The 22,680-nt window shown below is 38.1% G+C and overlaps 1 protein-coding gene across 1 annotated transcript in view; it reads right to left on the bottom strand.

Moving 5' to 3' along the window:
* The window catches only part of LOC5575881 (irregular chiasm C-roughest protein), a 520,731-nt gene that overhangs the window by 38,410 nt on the left and 459,641 nt on the right, over positions 1 to 22,680 (bottom strand). The window contains 3 exon segments of the mRNA XM_021847997.1: positions 12,857 to 13,164; positions 13,690 to 13,880; positions 15,360 to 15,496. Of these exon segments, the coding sequence (XP_021703689.1) occupies positions 12,857 to 13,164; positions 13,690 to 13,880; positions 15,360 to 15,496 (636 nt within the window).

A 22,680-nucleotide genomic window follows, 5' to 3' on the forward strand; every position in this document is an offset into this window, starting at 1 on the left:
CGGCCACGTGTCGAAATCTGGAAACTCGAGCGATTCCGACGCTCGATTAGCAGCAGCTCCTCGGATCAGCAACTCTGGTATCTGGTTCCTATCGGGCTTGCTTCTTGACCACCGATGCTGAATTTATCACGGGTCGAAATCTGGGAGCACGGATAAATTTGCGGCGGCGACGACGATGGCTTGGACGCTTCTCCGAGCAGCAGTAGTTTGCCGCTCGGAGAAGCGCCCAAGCCATCGTCATCGCCGCCGCAAATCAATCTTGCGTCTTCCTCTTCCGACGACACAAATTGGACTGTGACGCGGGTGCAAAAGCAAAGCGAGAATGACTCGCCCGACCGTGTTCACAGTCCGACCGCAAAAAGAAGACTGATGGAAGAAGCAGGGACCCGTTTGCTTTTATAGTGGGAAGCGACACCGTCGAAAAGTGCTCGAACGTGATTGGTTGGATAAGAAAGGGGTCAACATTTATCAAATTTTCAATAGTTTAACAACAAAATTTACTTATCGGATATATTACTAACGATGCGTAGATACATTTCTGATCGAATGATACTAAAATCGTAATAATTGGTTCATAAACAACTGAGTTATTAACGTTCAAAATCTCCCCTAATTTCGTTACATGTCTCATTTTCCGTACTTTTAAAGTGCACCCCAATATAGAAAACAAAGACGTAGTCCTACGTCAAAATCCGGGTTGATTAATTGGGATTTCAGGGCAGTCTGAAGACGGTCGATATATGCTTGATTCGAGGCCATGTGAATTCTGAACCCGCCAAGAATCAAAAGAGCCAGATCGTATTGCATGTCCTCCGAGACATTTTAAAGGTAATTTGAACAAGTTTGTCGAGAGCTGGGAAGAGCAGAGTCTGACAAAATCTTCGAAATATCATATCACCAAGTTTCATGTAAAAGACTTCTGCAATGCGACTGGTCGAGGACTAGGCTGACATAATGAGCTGGCGTCGGAGTCTGTGCATAGCACTGTTTCACAGACCTGTCAGCGCTATAAAGTCGAACAAACATCGAAAGTGTACCGTTCAATTATTTTGCGTACAGTTGTTGATTACAACATTGGCATTTGTAAAAATATGTATAAGAACAAGTAGGGTGGATCAAAAGTATTTTAAGTAGAATTGAATAGAATAGAACAGATTAGAATAGAAAATAATTAAATAGAATATAGAATTATGTAGATACAGATATGTTATGTTCGAATATTGCGATCAACTTTGATGTTCAGCTATATTGATGTGTATATATTTCAATTATACTTTGGCCCTTTTATAACGCCAAACTAGACAATATGTGTACGTGTAAATTTTATGCAACTTACTAAATTTAATGAAATAAGAACAACCGCAAAGGTGTAATGATTATGTATGCAACTAACCATTGATTATAGATGAAACGGAATTCACCAAACAAAATTCTTTTCATACACTTCAAAACGGCGTATCTGCATATCCTGTCCAAGAATTATTCATTCATATTTGAATGCTTTGGACAATATCCTAAAATCACTATCGGGCGTTAGATTGTTAAATATAATTGTTCGTGTATTGGTTGATAAGTAATAACTAAACAAAGCATTGGCCCTTTTCAAATGTCGGTCTAGATTTTTTTTGTAAAACATTTTTTTTTGTATAATCTTTTTGTTTAAACAAGTAAAAATGACATATTTTATGTGAGTTCTATCATATAAACTTCAAAAGGGCGTAACTCAAAATTCTGACTAAGGATGTTTTCAAAATCGCTCCAGAGGTGCAGAACAACGTCAGGAATCAACTGCTGACTGCCGTTTGAATGGTATATTTTATTTAATAATAACAGTAATTGTAGAACCGTGAGAATGCTTTTTTCGCTTCCTCGCGTGAACATCTTTTATCGCTCACACTAATTTTCCCTGGAGCTACGATGAAGGATAACCGAAAATCACTCCACTCTGTAGATAGTTTATTTTTCACTTCATCATATTTTCGCTCACCAACTGCTCTCGAGAATTATCACTATGTGGATAAACAAAAACTAGTGCCGGTGACGGGATTCGAACCTAGAACATTGCTAAAAATAACCGCGATGCGTGCACGCTAACCATGCTACCACACCAACTTGACGAAAGGAGTGGTTAATTTGGTGCATAAAAGCAACTGCTGCTCGTGGCGATGGATACAGGAAAAATTCTCTATGGATTGGAGAAAGAGAAAACAAACTTCTCACAGCTGCGGAAATGTGCAATTATCTATTTTCGCTTTGTTTTGTGGACGGATAAAATCGCAAGGCAGCTGATCGCTGAAAATTGCTTTGAGGGATAAATCTATTATCGTGAGAGTGAGTGAGAATTCGGAAGCCTGGGCATTTGTCAATGAACCTGGCGACGTTAAACTATTCGAACCACCGACGCCCCTCCTTCGAATTGACAGCCATCACATGCTCACCTCACCGCTGCAGAAGTGGAGCACATGAAGCTGGAAGTGCAGAATGAAATAGGAGAGGAGAGGACAAGATCGAGCGTTACGAAGAGAAGGAGTTCTGCTGGGCAGGATGCATCGATCGCGAGTAAGAGTCGTGGTTCAACTGTACGAATTAGCGCTTCCTATGGGCACAGCAGTTACGCAGTTTCGTGGGACAGGCCCCATGTGCCGGCACGAGGTCGGATCGCCATTACTGAGATCCTCGACACCCTTGTACAGCGGTTCAGTGCTCTTGCGAAACGATTGCGATGTTAAGGAGAATGTTCGAAGCGGGAGGAACAAAACCGGATACCAAAAACAACGGCGATGGGATGTGGTTAGCAGAAGAAGAGAGACAGTGTAATGGAATTTGAGATATGCCCGCGTTCGTGAAAACTGCTCAGGATATACGTGAGGCTACCCGGTATACCAGGAATTGGGCAGCACCAGGACTTGATTTTGTGCACAATTTTTGGTATAAAAAACTTACAACAATCCATGGGCGGATGGCGGAATACTTCTACAGGGTGTCCGCAAATTATCCGAACAGCAAAATATGGGAAAGATGATCTCGCATTGAAAACAATGAGAAATCAATGTCCATGTGCCTTTTAGAATACATCTATATGTTAACAGAAAATACAACTTTGGAAAATTTCGAAATGACTGCTTGTTACTGAGACGGGCAAATTTAAAATTTTTGGAGTCGTTTTTCCTGAGGGCCGCTAGTCATCTTGGAGATGCGTTATCCCTAAAATCTAAAGGAGATGAATCCAAATGTCCTTTTATTATTTGAAGTATCCAACAATTTAATGACTTCAAGTTAAACTGGAAATAAAAAAATATACGGCTCAAATCCAATGGATTGTATAGACATTTCTCTTCCGTCATAAAGCTCGAAAAACATCTCCTTTTAAGACACCTCAATGAATTTGGCTTGGTTTTGCAAATATTCGTAATCGGAAATGTTTCAAACTTACTTCTTAAGAATATAATAAGCCAATATTTAAAACCATGCAAGAATATTGAATTTATTATACTTGATTGTATAGAGCTATGTCTTCAAAGTTTGTACGGATAATTTGCGGACACCCTGTATACAGTACTAGGAGGCTCCACGCTGCTACCGGAATTCATTACCAGGGGTGTCACATTTCTTCTGTCGAAGGACCAAAACACAGTTGACTCTGCGAAGTACAGACCAATAACGTGCCTTTCTAGTCTGTATAAAGTGCTATCGTCGATAATAGCGAGGAGGGTGCAAGCTGATTGCGATGTTGGTGATGACCGAGGAACAGAAAGGGTATCGCAGAAACACGCAAGGCTGCAAAGATCAGGTCATCATAGATGCAGTCATTGTAGGGCAAGCTACCCAAAAGCAAAGGAACCTGAGTATGACGTACATCGACTACACAAAGGCATACGACTCAGTATCGCAATCGTACCTTCTCAAGGTACCGTAAAACGGGGTAACTTTGATAGTTTTTTCGAAGAAAACTTGAATATTTATGCATGCTGTTTCAAAGAATTATAATTTATATTTTTAAAACAAGTACTGGCATCCTAGCTATCGATTGCAGTCGATAGATTGCCAAAAGATTTATTCTGAATGGATGTATAATTTTTCATATGATCGAAAGTAGGTTTTCTGTTCTGGGGTAACTTTGATAATGGAGTATGAATCGAACAAAATTGAATGAATAATGTGCATTTGTAGGGCATTGCATACCTCTAGGCGTTTAACATTATATGGAAATTTCTGACTTAGATTACAAAAATGGTCCCAGTTTGTGAAAATGCTTTTCGCTAAAAGATTTGAGACCGTATTCAAGCTCTATGATAACTAGGCTATCAAAATAAGTGGCCAACTATTCAAAACTACATCAAATAGTGATCGTAGAACAGATTGTTTGTAAGCGTTTCGAAAATGCGAAAATTGTGTCAATTTTTAATATTCGTATAAAAAGCCTCAAATGTTCTTGATTCAAATTAAAACTGCTCTTACGTGAAGTGTCATACCAATATTCTTTAGTTTTGCATTCGTTTTGCTTAACTGATTAACAGAAATTATGATATTTCGTTTAGTATTTGGTGGGTTACGCACTATCAAAGTTACCCGCATTATAGATACCCCGTTTTACGGTACCTTAAAACGGGGGTTTTTTTCGAACTTGAATATTTATGCATGCTGTTTCAAAGAATTATATTTCATATTTTTAAAACAAGTACTGGTATCCTAACTATCGTTTACAGATGATAGATTGCCAAAAGATTTATTCTTAATGGATATATCATTTTTCAAATAATCGAAAGTCGGTTTTCTGTTTTGGGGTAACTTTGATAATAGAGTATAAATCGAACAAAACTGAATGCATTACGGAACATTTATAGGGCGTTGCATACCTCTAGGCGTATAACGCTGTATGGAAATTTTTGACTTAGATTACAAAAATGGTCCCAGTTTGTGAAAATGCTTTTCGCTAAGAGATTTGAGACCGTACTCAAGTTCTTTGATAACTAGGCTGTCAACGATAAATGACCAACTATTCAAAACTACATCAAATAGTGATCGTAGAACCGATTGTTTGTGAGCGTTCCAAACATGCTAAAATCTCATAAATTTTCAATATTTGCATATAAATCCCTAAATGTACTTGATTCCAACGAAAATAGCTTTGACATGAAGTGTCATACTAATAGTCTTAACTTTTGCATTCGTTTTGCTTAACTGATTAACTGAAACTTTGTTATTTCGTTCAGTATGTTGTGGATCTCGAACTATCAAAGTTACCCGCATTATCAAAGTTACCCCGTTTTACGGTACCGTAATTTCGGGTGAAATTGATCACTTTTCAAGGTTTTTCTTGTCTGATTTCTATAATGTTGACAATGCAAAACAACTGAATGCAGGAAAACAAGTATGAAGGTGAGCCTCATTGACTCAAGTACCGAAATTTTCTAACAAATGTAATTTTAGTGCTAAAAAATATGTCTAAAATAAAAAATCGGGAGATCTCATTTCGGGGTGAAATTGATCACTTATCAATGTCATTATTGTTAGTTTTCAAAACAACTTTACATAATAAATTTGAGCTCCCTGAATCCGAATATGCTTGCCAAATTCTTAACAATACAATATTTATAGAAATAATGAATGTTTAAATTTCAAGAATTACGCAGAAAACGCCTAAATGTATGCAATTTCCAAAGGAATTTCTTGATATATTACAGAAATTCAATTCTTGCTCATCCTCTTGACGAATTCTCCAACCGTATTGGGTCGTACATCCGTCAGTTTCGACCATCTGTCGAAGGCAACATCTCTCATTCTCTTTGGGATGGAACCATGATAGAACCTGGATATGTACATGTACCAGTCCAAGGCATCACGGCTCGTTGGTTCTCCATCTACTGCTCCTCCTAGTTCCGAAACGCTATCTAGATTCTCTAGATCTCCTCCACCTCCCTCGCTATCCGAAGACTCTGGGGTGCCGGGTCGAGATCCGTCTTCATCCTCACCTCCAGACCCGGGCTGATTTTCCTCCTCATCTTTGAATGCCTGGAGCCGCCTACGCATCTCCTCCATGTAATGGCGCGACTCTTCTTCTACCTTCTTCACCGTGCCCACCTCCGATGCCCGGTAGAACTGCATCTGGAGGGATCCAGTGCAGGAGTGGGCGTAGATAAACAGGATGGCATTATCTATAATTGCCTGTAGTCCAGAAGGCTGGAAATATATAGCATTCACTGATCGGGCCATCGGGACCGCACAGCCTATCATATGTGTGAACATATGAAGCCCGCAATTAAGGGCGGCTGAGTACGGACTCTTATCTACGATTCCGAGCCCCGAGAGATACGGACTGTAAGAGTAGGGTAGACAAATCTCCTGTCCTGGAATTGTCATCCTGTTCATGTCCGATCGAAGCACTGGCGTCATGAGCCATCGGGAAAATACTCTGGTTGTGTGATGCATTAGCTCACAACCAGCCGTGATCGCAGATAAGCCCGTGCAATCCTTATGTGCCATGATAAGAGTTCCGAAGCGCAACTTTGCTCTATTATGCTGGGGGAAGACGGCCAAAAACATATCGATGCCGCATGCGAGTTTGACAAATTCGGGATCCGAGTACAACTGGGTGAAATTAGTGATTGCCACCTCGACTCCATCCGAAAAATCCGGGTTGATTAATTGGGATTTCAGGGCAGTCTGAAGACGGTCGATATATGTTTGATTCGAGGCCATGTGAATTCTGAACCCGCCAAGAATCAAAAGAGCCAGATCGTATTGCATGTCCTCCGAGTCATTTTAAAGGTAATTTGAACAAGTTTGTCGAGAGCTGGGAAGAGCAGAGTCTGACAAAATCTTCGAAATATCATATCACCAAGTTTCATGTAAAAGACTTCTGCAATGCGACTGGTCGAGGACTAGGCTGACATAATGAGCTGGCGTCGGAGTCTGTGCATAGCACCGTATGCAACTAACCATTGATTATAGATGAAACGGAATTCACCAAACAAAAATTCTTTTCATACACTTCAAAACGGCGTATCTGCATATCCTGTCCAAGAATTATTCATTCATATTTGAATGCTTTGGACAATATCTAAAATCACTATCGGGCGTTAGATTGTTAAATATAATTGTTCGTGTATTGGTTGATAAGTTAATAACTAAACAAAGCATTGGCCCTTTCAAAATGTCGGTCTAGATTTTTTTTGTAAAAACATTTTTTTTTGTATAATCTTTTTGTTTAAACAAGTAAAAATGGACATATTTTATGTGAGTTCTATCATATAAAACTTCAAAAGGGCGTAACTCAAAATTCTGACTAAGGATGTTTTCAAAATGCGCTCCAGAGGTGCAGAACAACGTCAGGAATCAACTGCTGACATGCGTCTATATTTACCAATTTTCAATATTCAGTCATAAAAATCAATTAGTTTTCATTATTGGAGTCAATTCGTAGAAAGATTTCAGATCATGTGCAAGAATCTTGAAATCTCCAGCGTTTTAGTAAGTATTAACAGTCAAAATCTAACCACTTTTCGTACGCGAGCGATTTTTTCGTTTTCGAAATTGTTACCCATATTGTTGCCGTAAGACGTTATCCACCAAAAACTAGTGCCGGTGACGGGATTCGAACCTAGAACATTGCTAAAAATAACCGCGATGCGTGCACGCTAACCATGCTACCACACCAACTTGACGAAAGGAGTGGTTAATTTGGTGCATAAAAGCAACTGCTGCTCGTGGCGATGGATACAGGAAAAATTCTCTATGGATTGGAGAAAGAGAAAACAAACTTCTCACAGCTGCGGAAATGTGCAATTATTTATTTTCGCTTTGTTTTGTGGACGGATAAAATCGCAAGGCAGCTGATCGCTGAAAATTGCTTTGAGGGATAAATCTATTATCGTGAGAGTGAGTGAGAATTCGGAAGCCTGGGCATTTCTCAATGAACCTGGCGACGTTAAACTATTCGAACCACCGACGCCCCTCCTTCGAATTGACAGCCATCACATGCTCACCTCACCGCTGCAGAAGTGGAGCACATGAAGCTGGAAGTGCAGAATGAAATAGGAGAGGAGAGGACAAGATCGAGCGTTACGAAGAGAAGGAGTTCTGCTGGGCAGGATGCATCGATCGCGAGTAAGAGTCGTGGTTCAACTGTACGAATTAGCGCTTCCTATGGGCACAGCAGTTACGCAGTTTCGTGGGACAGGCCCCATGTGCCGGCACGAGGTCGGATCGCCATTACTGAGATCCTCGACACCCTTGTACAGCGGTTCAGTGCTCTTGCGAAACGATTGCGATGTTAAGGAGAATGTTCGAAGCGGGAGGAACAAAACCGGATACCAAAAACAACGGCGATGGGATGTGGTTAGCAGAAGAAGAGAGACAGTGTAATGGAATTTGAGATATGCCCGCGTTCGTGAAAACTGCTCAGGATATACGTGAGGCTACCCGGTATACCAGGAATTGGGCAGCACCAGGACTTGATTTTGTGCACAATTTTTGGTATAAAAAACTTACAACAATCCATGGGCGGATGGCGGAATACTTCTATACAGTACTAGGAGGCTCCACGCTGCTACCGGAATTCATTACCAGGGGTGTCACATTTCTTCTGTCGAAGGACCAAAACACAGTTGACTCTGCGAAGTACAGACCAATAACGTGCCTTTCTAGTCTGTATAAAGTGCTATCGTCGATAATAGCGAGGAGGGTGCAAGCTGATTGCGATGTTGGTGATGACCGAGGAACAGAAAGGGTATCGCAGAAACACGCAAGGCTGCAAAGATCAGGTCATCATAGATGCAGTCATTGTAGGGCAAGCTACCCAAAAGCAAAGGAACCTGAGTATGACGTACATCGACTACACAAAGGCATACGACTCAGTATCGCAATCGTACCTTCTCAAGGTACCGTAAAACGGGGTAACTTTGATAGTTTTTTCGAAGAAAACTTGAATATTTATGCATGCTGTTTCAAAGAATTATAATTTATATTTTTAAAACAAGTACTGGCATCCTAGCTATCGATTGCAGTCGATAGATTGCCAAAAGATTTATTCTGAATGGATGTATAATTTTTCATATGATCGAAAGTAGGTTTTCTGTTCTGGGGTAACTTTGATAATGGAGTATGAATCGAACAAAATTGAATGAATAATGTGCATTTGTAGGGCATTGCATACCTCTAGGCGTTTAACATTATATGGAAATTTCTGACTTAGATTACAAAAATGGTCCCAGTTTGTGAAAATGCTTTTCGCTAAAAGATTTGAGACCGTATTCAAGCTCTATGATAACTAGGCTATCAAAAATAAGTGGCCAACTATTCAAAACTACATCAAATAGTGATCGTAGAACAGATTGTTTGTAAGCGTTTCGAAAATGCGAAAATTGTGTCAATTTTTAATATTCGTATAAAAGCCTCAAATGTTCTTGATTCAAATGAAAACTGCTCTTACGTGAAGTGTCATACCAATATTCTTTAGTTTTGCATTCGTTTTGCTTAACTGATTAACAGAAATTATGATATTTCGTTTAGTATTTGGTGGGTTACGCACTATCAAAGTTACCCGCATTATAGATACCCCGTTTTACGGTACCTTAAACGGGGGTTTTTTCGAAGAAAACTTGAATATTTATGCATGCTGTTTCAAAGAATTATATTTCATATTTTTAAAACAAGTACTGGTATCCTAACTATCGTTTACAGTTGATAGATTGCCAAAAGATTTATTCTTAATGGATATATCATTTTTCAAATAATCGAAAGTCGGTTTTCTGTTTTGGGGTAACTTTGATAATAGAGTATAAATCGAACAAAACTGAATGCATTACGGAACATTTATAGGGCGTTGCATACCTCTAGGCGTATAACGCTGTATGGAAATTTTTGACTTAGATTACAAAAATGGTCCCAGTTTGTGAAAATGCTTTTCGCTAAGAGATTTGAGACCGTACTCAAGTTCTTTGATAACTAGGCTGTCAACGATAAATGACCAACTATTCAAAACTACATCAAATAGTGATCGTAGAACCGATTGTTTGTGAGCGTTCCAAACATGCTAAAATCTCATAAATTTTCAATATTTGCATATAAATCCCTAAATGTACTTGATTCCAACGAAAATAGCTTTGACATGAAGTGTCATACTAATAGTCTTAACTTTTGCATTCGTTTTGCTTAACTGATTAACTGAAACTTTGTTATTTCGTTCAGTATGTTGTGGATCTCGAACTATCAAAGTTACCCGCATTATCAAAGTTACCCCGTTTTACGGTACCGTAATTTCGGGTGAAATTGATCACTTTTCAAGGTTTTTCTTGTCTGATTTCTATAATGTTGACAATGCAAAACAACTGAATGCAGGAAAACAAGTATGAAGGTGAGCCTCATTGACTCAAGTACCGAAATTTTCTAACAAATGTAATTTTAGTGCTAAAAAATATGTCTAAAATAAAAAATCGGGAGATCTCATTTCGGGGTGAAATTGATCACTTATCAATGTCATTATTGTTAGTTTTCAAAACAACTTTACATAATAAATTTGAGCTCCCTGAATCCGAATATGCTTGCCAAATTCTTAACAATACAATATTTATAGAAATAATGAATGTTTAAATTTCAAGAATTACGCAGAAAACGCCTAAATGTATGCAATTTCCAAAGGAATTTCTTGATATATTACAGAAATTCAATTATTTCAACCAAATCAACGAATTGGTACGAGTTTTGGTTATGAAATCTAGTTTGGGATATATCTTTAGTATCCTCACAAACTTTTAGGATTATACCATGTCCAAATCCTTGTCTAGAACTAGAAGTTTATTGATGTTTGTCAACACTGCACCGTACAAGATTTTGAAATTTTAACATTATTTTCATACTAGCTTACTCGACGTGGCTAGCCACGTTCCAATGAAATTTTAGAGCAAAATGCTAAGTATGATCTTTCAAATCGCATGATACTGATGACCGCAAAATCGCCTAAATTTATGTTCTGGCCATACTCCATCGAGAACATGGGTTCAATACTGTTGTAGTGTTCTAATCTGAAATAATTATATCCTTATATGCTGTTGTAGTGTTTCTTCTGCTGTGAAATATTTCAAAAGTTACAGAATCTTCTAGGCATATTCTTCCGAATAGCTGCTACAAAGTAGTATGATTCATTGATATTTTTCAAAATCACAGTTGTGGTGAAAAGACCATCGACTCAGGAAAATATCGAGTCAAGGAACAGGAATGTTTTGGAAATCTACAATTTGTTTTAAGGCGAAGTAGGTCGTCATTGAAATTTGTACGCGTCGTTGATGATTGTTGCTAATTCATATTACGATTTCGAATCAAAGAAAATCAGTTGGTTTAGCACTGACACAGCTGAAAAAGTATCAGCATACTTTATGCATGTTAGCGCGTACAGTGATGCATTTTCAAGTCAATATGAACTATCAAGACTGAGTTTTATCACTTTGAAATGCAAGCTGAAAAGTCATCATTGTTGCCAAAATGAATGACGGGCTACTTAGCCTTAAGTATGCATCTAAGAGTCGATATCGAGCCATTAAACATCATGGAGATTTCGCTGTAAATTAATAAAATCGTATATTTGGCGAACATTCATCTCATTCATCTTTATCTTGCTTTTAAATTTGTCAAACTCGTTTTTGAATCTGAGTTGGAACTGGAGAAACCCGTTTCACATTTTCAACTCCAATCCGATTCAAGTTCGACCAAATTACAATTTGCTTGAAGTTGATTTGTTTACGTTATACACACCAACCAAATTCCTATACAGACGACAATGATGAAGTGTTCGAGAATATTCCATGAATTGGAATGAACAAAGTTCCAGAGAACTCCAGAATATTCTGTCAAAAAGCTGTTGTAGGGCTCTACAATTTGCAATTGTAATGTTTCGATATTAAAATTGACCGTTGTAGTGCTTATAAATTACTGTTGTAGTGTTCAACGAAACTTTTCGATGAAACATTTCAAAGCGTTACTGACAGACAGACAACGCTGGGATTTTATATATATGATAAATAAACATTTTTGAACGCAAAAAAACTTCACAACACACAATTTGGACATACTTACGACAAAACAACGTTCATTCATTGCAGGTTACATTGATATTTGTGCTCCATTAGGAAGATATAAAATCGAGTGACACAGTGATCAATTTCACCCTACTGATCAATTTCACCCGAATTTACGGTACTGCAGTTGTATAAGGTAGACGGGAACGTCATAAGGCTGATGCAACACGCGATAGGGATGTGGAGCACATCCCTACACATTACCGACGGTACAGCTGTGTTACGGTCCAGGACTCTCAGCATCAGGAGGGGGATATTTCAAGCCGATAGCTTTTGTCCGCCCAGATATCCAGTAGTAGACACTGAAGAAGGTTACAATGGTAGTCGAAATACGCATATCTGTCAAATATAAGCAATTAGGACGCATTTAAAAGGTACAAGATATTCAAATCTACTTTTTTGATTTTTTGATTCCCCGAATAAAACTTTGCCATGCGAACAATCACGCAGCAAATTATTTCTCAACCAGCTTTTACTCGCCAGGGATACAAGAGTAATTATATTATTACATAGTGTTTTTTATTATACAGACTTTTACAATTCTTGTACTCAGTTTCAATTGTAATTAAAAAGATAAGAAAAGATCTTTTGTATGTTTTTAGGGGGTGAACACACACTTCTGCACGAGAGTCTTTATGTACAGTTCTCAATTTTTGTATATGTACAATGCTGGACTGCATTATGACCTTACAGATCTTGGTTGGGTATTGGAGTGAAATTGATAGTTTTCATTTATCCCACGATTGTAAATATACATCTGAATAATTCTACTTTTCGATACTCACTGATTATTCCATTTGGCAACGAGGTGAGACTACCCTGGATGCTGGGCAATCCCGCTTCCTGTCTCAGTTCGGGTTTTCGTTGTCGACCCAACGTCATCGGGCCACTGCTGTTACCAGTGGCATGGATTTGATTACTTAGGCTATTACTGATATTAGTGCTACTCGTGCTCGTTCGAAATTGTATCAGATGTGTTGCCGGTGGGCTGTAGTCACGGGTGTAATCCACGTAAGGTACGTATCCATTGCTGGGCTTCCCAGCTTCTGCACCAGGAAGTTGGCACAAGCTGTCGGAGAAACCCTCAGTATGTCTGGGTTGAACGATAACGGAGTACAAAATAAGTAATTGAAAGCAAATTACGTATTTTTGCATTTTACCGGCAGTCATTCGTTACTTCCGTAGCTTCCCGATCAGTGGATTGCAACAAAATTGTTGCACAACTGTGTCAAAACTAGTTGAACAAAAATTTGGTTCCTTTTTTTGTGATAATTACTTTGAGTTGGTAGATGAAATTACAACACAATTCAAATAGAATAATGCTATTAATAATTAACACAATTCATTATTGATAAAACAATTTAAAAATAATTGTTCATACATAAGCAGTTTCATATCATGATAAGTAAAAAAAATCATTATACTGCAGTTATGGAAAGTTACAAAATGAGTTAAACTATTGTTTACTTTAATGAAGGAAATTTATTATAGATTTTGTTATATTAATTAATAACCCTCCAAAGCTATAACATATTTTGTAAGAAAAAATATCTGACTGAGCAACAAATTCCGTTATAATTCTGTTGTAATCCGCTGGTCGGGATGTGCAGTAACTTACCCGGTTGTCGTTCGACTTTTGGTGTGATTGGCAATTGCCGAGCTCGTCCCGAGTACCAGATTCACCTGAGTGGTCATTCCGTCTGGTCCGAGGCTGGTTTCCATAAATTCATTATCACGATCTATTTTCAGGTCACTAACGTTCGACGTTCGCCGGTCCAACTCCTTACCGTCCTTGTCCGAGATGTGCTGCTGCAGCATTTTTGTCAACGTCGGCAAAATATAAAAACGATAGATCATAAAGGAAGGTGAGAGGAACAAGATGGAAATTAAATTCCACTCTGGAGAGGATAAAATAAAATTTTCCTGCTTGTGAACCTACAATCATAGACAAACAGACGTAACACTGACAAAATTCCCATCGACCACCCGTGATAAAAATGTCAGTAAAATACAAAACATTCTATTGTAACAATACTGTATTTCCCAACAGATTTACCATATAACGAAATATATTTTTCCAAATAAATTACAACATTTTCTTTTGTTTTGTACTATTTTATAAATAGAGCAGCCCAAACGCAAAGGCGTGAAAGTGACATTTTTGCCAGTGTTCAATTAAGTATACTATTTTTTTAATGTTTCCAAGCTTTCAAACGGCATTTTGGGTGATTTGCGACATAGAGAGTTTCGATTGGACAGGAAATCATAGAGATATGGACAAAACAATTACCGTAATCCGGGGTAACATTGATCATTTTTTTTTTGGTTTTTCTTAAATTTTTCATTTCACAATACAAATGTTACAAGTTTCATATTTTAAAAACAAGTACTGGCACCCACCGCTCCTAGCTATGTACTTTATTTTGTTTTTCGAAAGATTTAAACATGTTTATATCTGCTGATATGGGGTAACATTGATCACCCAAGTAAACAACGTTCGCTAATATTGGAAATGTCGTTACTTACTAAAATCAGGGCTCCTGAAGCCGAATATGAAGACCAAACTCTTACAAGTCATTTACTTTTTGAGTTATTTCAAAATTAAAAACACCTTGAACTGCGTAATACGCCTAAAAGTAGGCAATTTCCCCAGGAAATTCTACTTTCGTAATAGTATTTAGTTAATGTTGCCTAAATGAATAAACTTATGAAAGATTTGACAACGGAATCGTTTTCGGCGATGCCATTTTTAGTAAAAACCGCATTTTCCTTGATCACATCGTCTGCAGTACTCATGTGAGACATGAATTTTCGGTAGTGTCAGTGAAAATGATAGAAATCATTGTTTCAAAAAGTTGACAAATTTGCGCATGAACTAAACGCAATTTTGGCAAAAACCTTCATTATCATTAGCTTATGAATATACGAAAGAGAGGCACCATTCATGGTTCGAAAATGCTTCATCAATAAACCTTTATTTGAACGTTTAACAAGATGAGTCATCCCGATCAATGTTACCCCACTGACCGGATTACGGTATGTATGTTTTTTATTCGGGACGCATTTAACCATCATTCACAAATTCCTTTGTTGCGTACCTCATAATCAGAGGTACTCGTATCGTTTTCTTTTGCATATTACATTTCACACTAGGCCTTGATGCACTTTTCTTCGGGCCTTGTTGCAATATGGCCACCAGACGATGATTGTGCGAAATGAACGATGTTTGGAAAAAATGTGTTACGTATGTTTGTCTGTGGCACAACTATCCACGGAAGAAAGACTTACCTTCGGTATCACATCCGCCGGTGGAAGCTCTTTTTTGTTCTTTCTACCCCAGAAGCACATAGCCGCTATGATGATGATGATTAAAAGTGTCAGTCCACCGAGGGAGCCGAAAATGATGACTGGTAATAAAATATTTTCTGCACGTGTGTTGCACCGGCCGTGTTGGGAAGAAGCGACCGGAAGAAGCGGTTTCAAGTGGGATGAAGATGGAGAACATGAATTGAAAATTGGATTCACCTATATGTATGCAAATTACAATCATCTGAAGCAATCAAAAGCTGGTGTTGATTGGTATTGGGTAATTTTCTGGACAAACAACCGATGGGGTTTATACGATGCCAATTGTGAGGAAAAAATCAAGAATGGTGTTTTTGCTAGAATGTGACATGCACTTTAATGTGTTCTTAATTTGACATACTTGGAAATCTATTCTATTCTCGCTGAAACCATGTCACCATTGACACCTATAGGGTAGCTGATTCAGTGGTAGTGAATGTTCATTGATAGCGGGAGCACGGATTTAAGCGTGTATTAGGCTATTTTCAGTTTTGTTTGTATTTTGTTAAAATTTCCCTTGTCGAAAAAATGTGAATGATTAAAAATTTACGTACTCAGTAAATAAATAGAAAATTAATGTAATTAAAAACCTTAACTTGTTTGCGTCTTTTAGGCACGTTTCTATGACGTGAAAAATCAATGGAATCTCTAATATTGGAGGAGGTACTTTTCTAAAAGATTTAAAGATTTTATCATTTCAAGATTAGTGTTTACGTGAAACAGAATACAAACATTACATGAAAAACGTTACATTTTGAACATTTTTATTCTTCAATCCAGTGAATCAAATTGTCATCAAGAAAGACGATTAACAAACAACGCAGCAAGAGTGCTCACAATCGTTTGTCCCAACTTTTGCAGATTGGGATACAATCTCTACAAAAATTGTAATGACAAACACAGGGAACAGCTTTGTTGCAAACTTTTAATCTCATTGATGAGTTGTTCTAAACATAACTACTACCTCTATCACCGGCAAAGCGATGTGCAACAACACAAATCGGATTAATTTGGGGGAGAGCTTATACTCATAACGATCTTTTAGAGGTTCTTTTTACAGTAAAAGCTCAGTCAATTTTACATAATCATGTAAAATTTACGCTCAATGCTAAAAATACTTCTTTTGGCCATCCGCGTCAAACGTCAAACTTGAACAAAAGCGATGCGAGAGCCACGAGTGGCCCGTCGGCCAACTTTCAAACATTGGAATTCGGTGTCTTAATTGGAGTATTATGTCTGTTTGTCTGTGGCTACAGTATAATACTCTGCACTTCAATCCAAATTAGACTATCACACAAGTTAACCCGTAACGCGGGTAGATCACCTTTTCGAGGTGTGTTACGGGGTAAGATCTACCAAATTGTACTCTTGCTGTATCTGTTTTTGTGAATACCGTAAAACGGGGTAACTTTGATAATGCGGGTAACTTTGATAGTGCGTAACCCACCGCATACTAAATGAAATATCATAATTTCTGTTAATCAGTTAAGCAAAACTTATGCAAAACTAAAGAATATTAGTATGACACTTCATGTAAGAGCAGTTTTCATCTTAATGAAGATTATTTTAGGCTTTTTATACGAATTTAAAAAATTTACACAATTTTAGCATTTTCAAAACACTTACAAACAATATGTTCTACGATCACTATTTGATGTAGTTTTGAATAGTTGGCCACTTATCTTTGATAGCCTAGTTATCATAGAACTTGAATACGGTCTCAAATATCTTAGCGAAAAGCATATTCACAAACTGGGACCATTTTTGTAATCTAAGTCAGAAATTTCCATATAACGTTAAACGCCTAGAGGTATGCAATGCCCTACAAATGTTCGTTATTCATTCAATTTTGTTCGAATCATACTCCATATCAAAGTTACCCCAAAACAGAAAATCAACTTTCGATTATATGAAAAATTATATATCCATTCAAATTAAATATTTTGCCAATTTATCAACTGAAATCGATAGCTAGGATGCCAGTACTTGTTTTAAAAATATAAATTGCAAATCTTTGAAACAGCATGCAAAAATATTCAAGTTTTCTTCGAAAAAACTATCAAAGTTACCCCGTTTTACGGTACTTATAAGTTAGGGTCGGAAGAGTATAAGAGAGTAATAAGACCCACCTATTTGTCCTAGATAATGAGGTCGAAGTGAAAAAATGGCTCAATCAGCATCTGAGGTTGGTTTCAACTCATGAGACAATTTCTTTCCGAGTTCAAGAGTTTATCTTTCGATATCTAGGAGGGAAACGATTCCGAATCAGTGGAGTAGCAGACCTCTTAACTTATAAAATAAGCTTTTTGTTTCAAGGAATCTAAATGTTTCATGGGATGAAACCTGTTCACAGTTTCAAAAAACGACTTTGAACCTTATAAGTAGAAGCAATGATTTGATACGCTAGAGTACCGATGCATGGTCAAAATCAGTACCGTAAAACGGGGTAACTTTGATAATGCGGGTAACTTTGATAGTGCGTAACCCACCACATACTAAACGAAATATCATAACTTCTGTTAATCAGTTAAGCAAAACGAATGCAAAACTAAAGAATATTAGTATGACACTTCATGTAAGAGCGGTTTTCATTTGAATCAAGAACATTTTAGGCTTTTTATACGAATTTAAAAAATTTACACAATTTTAACATTTTCGAAACGTTTACAAACAATTTGTTCTACGATCACTATTTGATGTAGTTTTGAATAGTTGGCCACTTATCTTTGATAGCCTAGTTATCATAGAACTTGAATACGGTCTCAAATCTCTTAGCGAAAAGCATTTTCACAAACTGGGACCATTTTTGTAATCTAAGTCAGAAATTTCCATATTGCGTTAAACGCCTAGAGGTATGCAATGCCCTATAAATGTTCGCTATTCATTCAATTTTGTTCGAATCATACTCCATTATCAAAGTTACCCCAAAACAGAAAACCAACTTTCGATTATATGAAAATTATACATCCAATCAAAATAAATCTTTTGCCAATTTATCGACTGTAATAGCTAGGATGCCAGTACTTGTGAGTTGTGTTTGATCCTTCGACCTTGACGCTTGCTCTTGCGGGGCCGGCGATGAGGGCAGGATCAAACATGTCGCGCATCGGTCGAGTGAAAGTGAAAAAGTGGCGTGATCGCTTAGTTGTGTTTGATCCTTCGACCTTGACGCTTGCTCCTGCGGGGGCCGGCGATGAGGGCAGGACCAAACATGTCGCGCATCGGTCGAATGAAAGTGAAAAAGTGGTGTGATCATTTAGTTGTGTTTGATCCTTCGACCTTGACGCTTGCTCTTGCGGGGCCGGCGATGAGGGCAGGATCAAACATGTCGCGCATCGGTCGAATGAAAGTGAAAAAGTGGTGTGATCATTTAGTTGTGTTTGATCCTTCGACCTTGACGCTTGCTCTTGCGGGGCCGGCGATGAGGGCAGGATCAAACATGTCGCGCATCGGTCGAGTGAAAGTGAAAAAGTGGTGTGATCGCTTAGTTGTGTTTGATCCTTCGACCTTGACGTTTGCTCCTGCGGGGGCCGGCGATGAGGGCAGGACCAAACATGTCGCGCGTCGGTCGAGTGAAAGTGAAAAAGTGGCGTGATCGCTTAGTTGTGAGTCCTTCGACCTTGACGCTTGCTCCTGCGGGGGACGGCGATGAGGGCAGGATCAAACATGTCGCGCATCGGTCGAGTAAAGTGAAAAGTGCCGCGACGTTGACGCTTGCTCCTTGGCAGTGCGTCAAGAAAGCCCGAGCAGTCGTCAGTTGTTTTCCCTCTCGGGTCGCGCGCCTATTTTCTCTGTGTGTTTTTATATAGCCGAGCAAACGAGTGAAGCTGAAAGTGGATTGTTGCTGCTCAAGGATGACGGATCAATTGGTGAGCTCGTTTCATGCTACTATATCTAATCTATAAAATATGTATGATTGCACCTTTAATAATTTTTCAACAAATTATGAAATGTTCGTCACTGTGAGTGTCGACATAAACTCTGATTCATTAATTATTTTTTTAGGTCAATTTTTTTTTTACTCAAAACACCTTTTTCCTTTAACTTTTATTTTTGTAATTAAAAAAAAACTTTGAATGGTTCGACACTACGAGTGTAGACTTGCGAAAGGTTCACTTTATTCAACAAACTTTGATAGGTTCGTCACCTCAAGTGTCGGCATAATTTTTCTCTACATAGATATTGTTCACACCAAATAGAAAATTTTATATTTACATATAAGCATATTTGTAGCTCACAAATAATTATTTATCATGGTCTAATCGCTTATCAAAGTGAATCCTGTGACCCAACAATCCTCCCCATTAACAAACATCCCTCCCAGTAACCTTTGTGGAGATGCAGAGGCAAACACGGTCTCCAAATAGCAAAGGTTACACACTAACATTCCTTCCCCCAATCCCACCTGACTGCAAGGACGTGGCCGGCACCGTTATTGACCATGTATAAATAGAGGCACTGAATTATGCACACTGAAGAAGATTTTGGCCAATCCCAGCCTATCTTCTAGTTGATTCTTTGTGCATTTTCACTGACCTCGGTCAATCACGGAATAGCAACCATTGATATGTGTAGTCAGTCTAAGCTAAGCTAAGCTAAGCTAAGTGTAATAGCTAGGATGCCAGTACTTGTTTCAAAAATATAAATTGCAAATCTTTGAAACAGCATACAAAAATATTCAAGTTTTCTTCGAAAAAACTATCAAAGTAACCCCGTTTTATGGTATCATTCAAACAGCTTAGTGGCCGAACCTGATTAAGGGGCGCGCTTTTGAGAGTTTAAGGTGCAAGAAAAAATGAGGCAAATGTCAAAAATGAAAAAGCAGTTTTCGCCCTTGAAATCAACAAATCGGAAAAAACAAAAACACACAGCCTTTTTATTTTGCAAATAAAACAGCTGTGTGTTTTTATTTTTTTCGATTTGTCAATTTTAACGCCGAAAACTGCTTTTTCAATTTTGACAATTCCTCCATTTTTACTTGGGCCTTAATGGTGACAAACTGTTTTCTCCTAAAGGTATAAATAGCGGTATCTTTTCTAAAGAGGCTCTATGCAAAATGGTAAAGAATGATATTTGTATAAAAAAACGACTACCTCATTATTTCTCAATACCGTCGTGCGGGGTGACATTGGGCCATAAGGGTGACTTTGGGCCAAGATTTTTACAGCAAACGAAAACCAGAACAATGAAAACAATGTGGCAAGCTTCAAGAACACGTTATAAATAGCCACTGGCTGGTCATGGATTAGTTGTTTGGCTTCTGTACTAGCCATGAGACGCATCGAAAAGGGCGGTCAAAGTCACCCCCTAGGCCCAATGTTACCCCGAGCGGCGGTAGTAATGGAGTAGAACGACATGCACAAAACAAAGGACACGGGTATACCACAAAAGATCAAAGAAAACTGGTCGCAGTGGTTCATCCTGAACAGAAACAGAAAAAAAATCACACAAGTTGAAGAGTGTGATAAAAGTGCACGTTTGCATCATTTGTTCCTTGAACTATTAAGGAATAGGGGCTCCTGGGGTAATATGCACTGCCAGAGCAAAACGCACCTTGTCCATTTCTCTGAAATATACTTATTTTGAGTGAAAAACACTATGCAGGTTGATGAAACGTTGCAAGTTGTTGACACCCTGAGAATATGATACATTTTGTAAAACTTAACAAGGAGATATAACACTAAATTTGAAAAGTATGATTCTGATGTAACTTTCCCGATCATTTCACTTGTTGTTTTGGAAGCGATGAATTGAAAATTTTTACAACTCTTAACCATAAAACAGGTGATTAGATACTGGGTAAGTTATTGATTAGATAATTTGGCGAAATAACACAAAGAAATCTATTTCCCACAACATTTTCTATTTTGCGCCAGATGTAAGCAATATGCACTCCATTGGCCGAGGCATTCCAAAATAAAAACAAACATAAAAGTTAAGTCATTTGAAGTCTTTACCAACGTATTTATGCACAATTGTATCATCTTGTAGACGAAAATCATCCAAAAACTCGTGTTTTTACGACAAATGAAATTACGTTTAAAACACAATGGTGCATTTTGACTCATTGTTGTTGTGCATTAGAGTGATGCAAATTTTGAAATGTTGGCTTCCCTATGCTTAAACGATTTATATTATGGTAGCTAAATAGCATCCTCCCAAAGTTTGAAATGATTCGGAAGAAATTTGACTGTGCACAAGCCATTTGAAGTTTACATGGAGATTACTATGGAAAACGCCAACTTTTTGTGTTCACGCCTCTATCTCTTCGACATAATATTTTATGGAAAAGTGAACAACCTCTACTCATGTAAAATCCTTTTAGCTACAACTTTGCTGAAGACCACATTTTGATACACCCAAAAGTTGAAACCGTCATTATAGGCGTTTTCTGCGTCTATTGATGGCGGAAAAGTGTTCTTCTGAGCGACATGACGTTTTTGAGCGTCTATTGATAGGCAGATAATCCGGTCATTGAGTCGAGCAGTTTTTACGGTACAAATGGGGAAGTACAACTTGATATGCTTTTTGCACCACGCATACCAACAAGCGGGTTTAGTGCTGTATTTGGTTCTCACGCTCATGACCATGGATCGATCCTGGTTGATGTCGCATGTGTATTTTTTTTTCATGTGCGTGCATCACCAACACATGTATTAAAAAATAAAACTTCCACTCATATGCCTCTTTTAAGTGCATGTATTGGAAGTATGGAGATACGCAAAAAACCGAGAGGGCGCTAACCAGATTCGAACCATAATCATCGGATCGACTAGCACACTGTGTATCTACTGCTCCAAACTTACTACTGAAGTGAAGAGTAACCAAAGTCGATGTGGTTTTACGTTTCATATGCATGATTGCTCATGCTGTTGATCAGTGATGAGAAAAGTACTGGAGCAAACATTTACCGCCTCTACATTTACATCTTTCTACCCGACCATCAAAATCCAAAGCAAACCATGACCGTTCAAAACCAAAAATGTTACGGCTCTTCAAAACTGTAATCTTCTTCTTTCTAACGTTTTTCAACCCCGAATGCGAAATGACTCGAGCACAGTGGTGACACGATTTTTGCGGTTTTCGGGGTTTTGCATTTTTGCTCGATAAAGGTAGCATGAAATTGAACTTGTTTATATGTATCGCAACGGAATGATTGTGCTCTTTCTGTTAGAGCTAATAGATTTTAATTAGTTGAAAATACTAGCGAAATATTAGCGATTGAATGATTTAACACTTTTTTCAATCATTCACCTTGGAATGG

Source organism: Aedes aegypti, chromosome 1, assembly GCF_002204515.2.
Source record: "Aedes aegypti strain LVP_AGWG chromosome 1, AaegL5.0 Primary Assembly, whole genome shotgun sequence".
In the NCBI taxonomy this organism is placed as follows: Eukaryota; Metazoa; Arthropoda; class Insecta; order Diptera; family Culicidae; genus Aedes; species Aedes aegypti.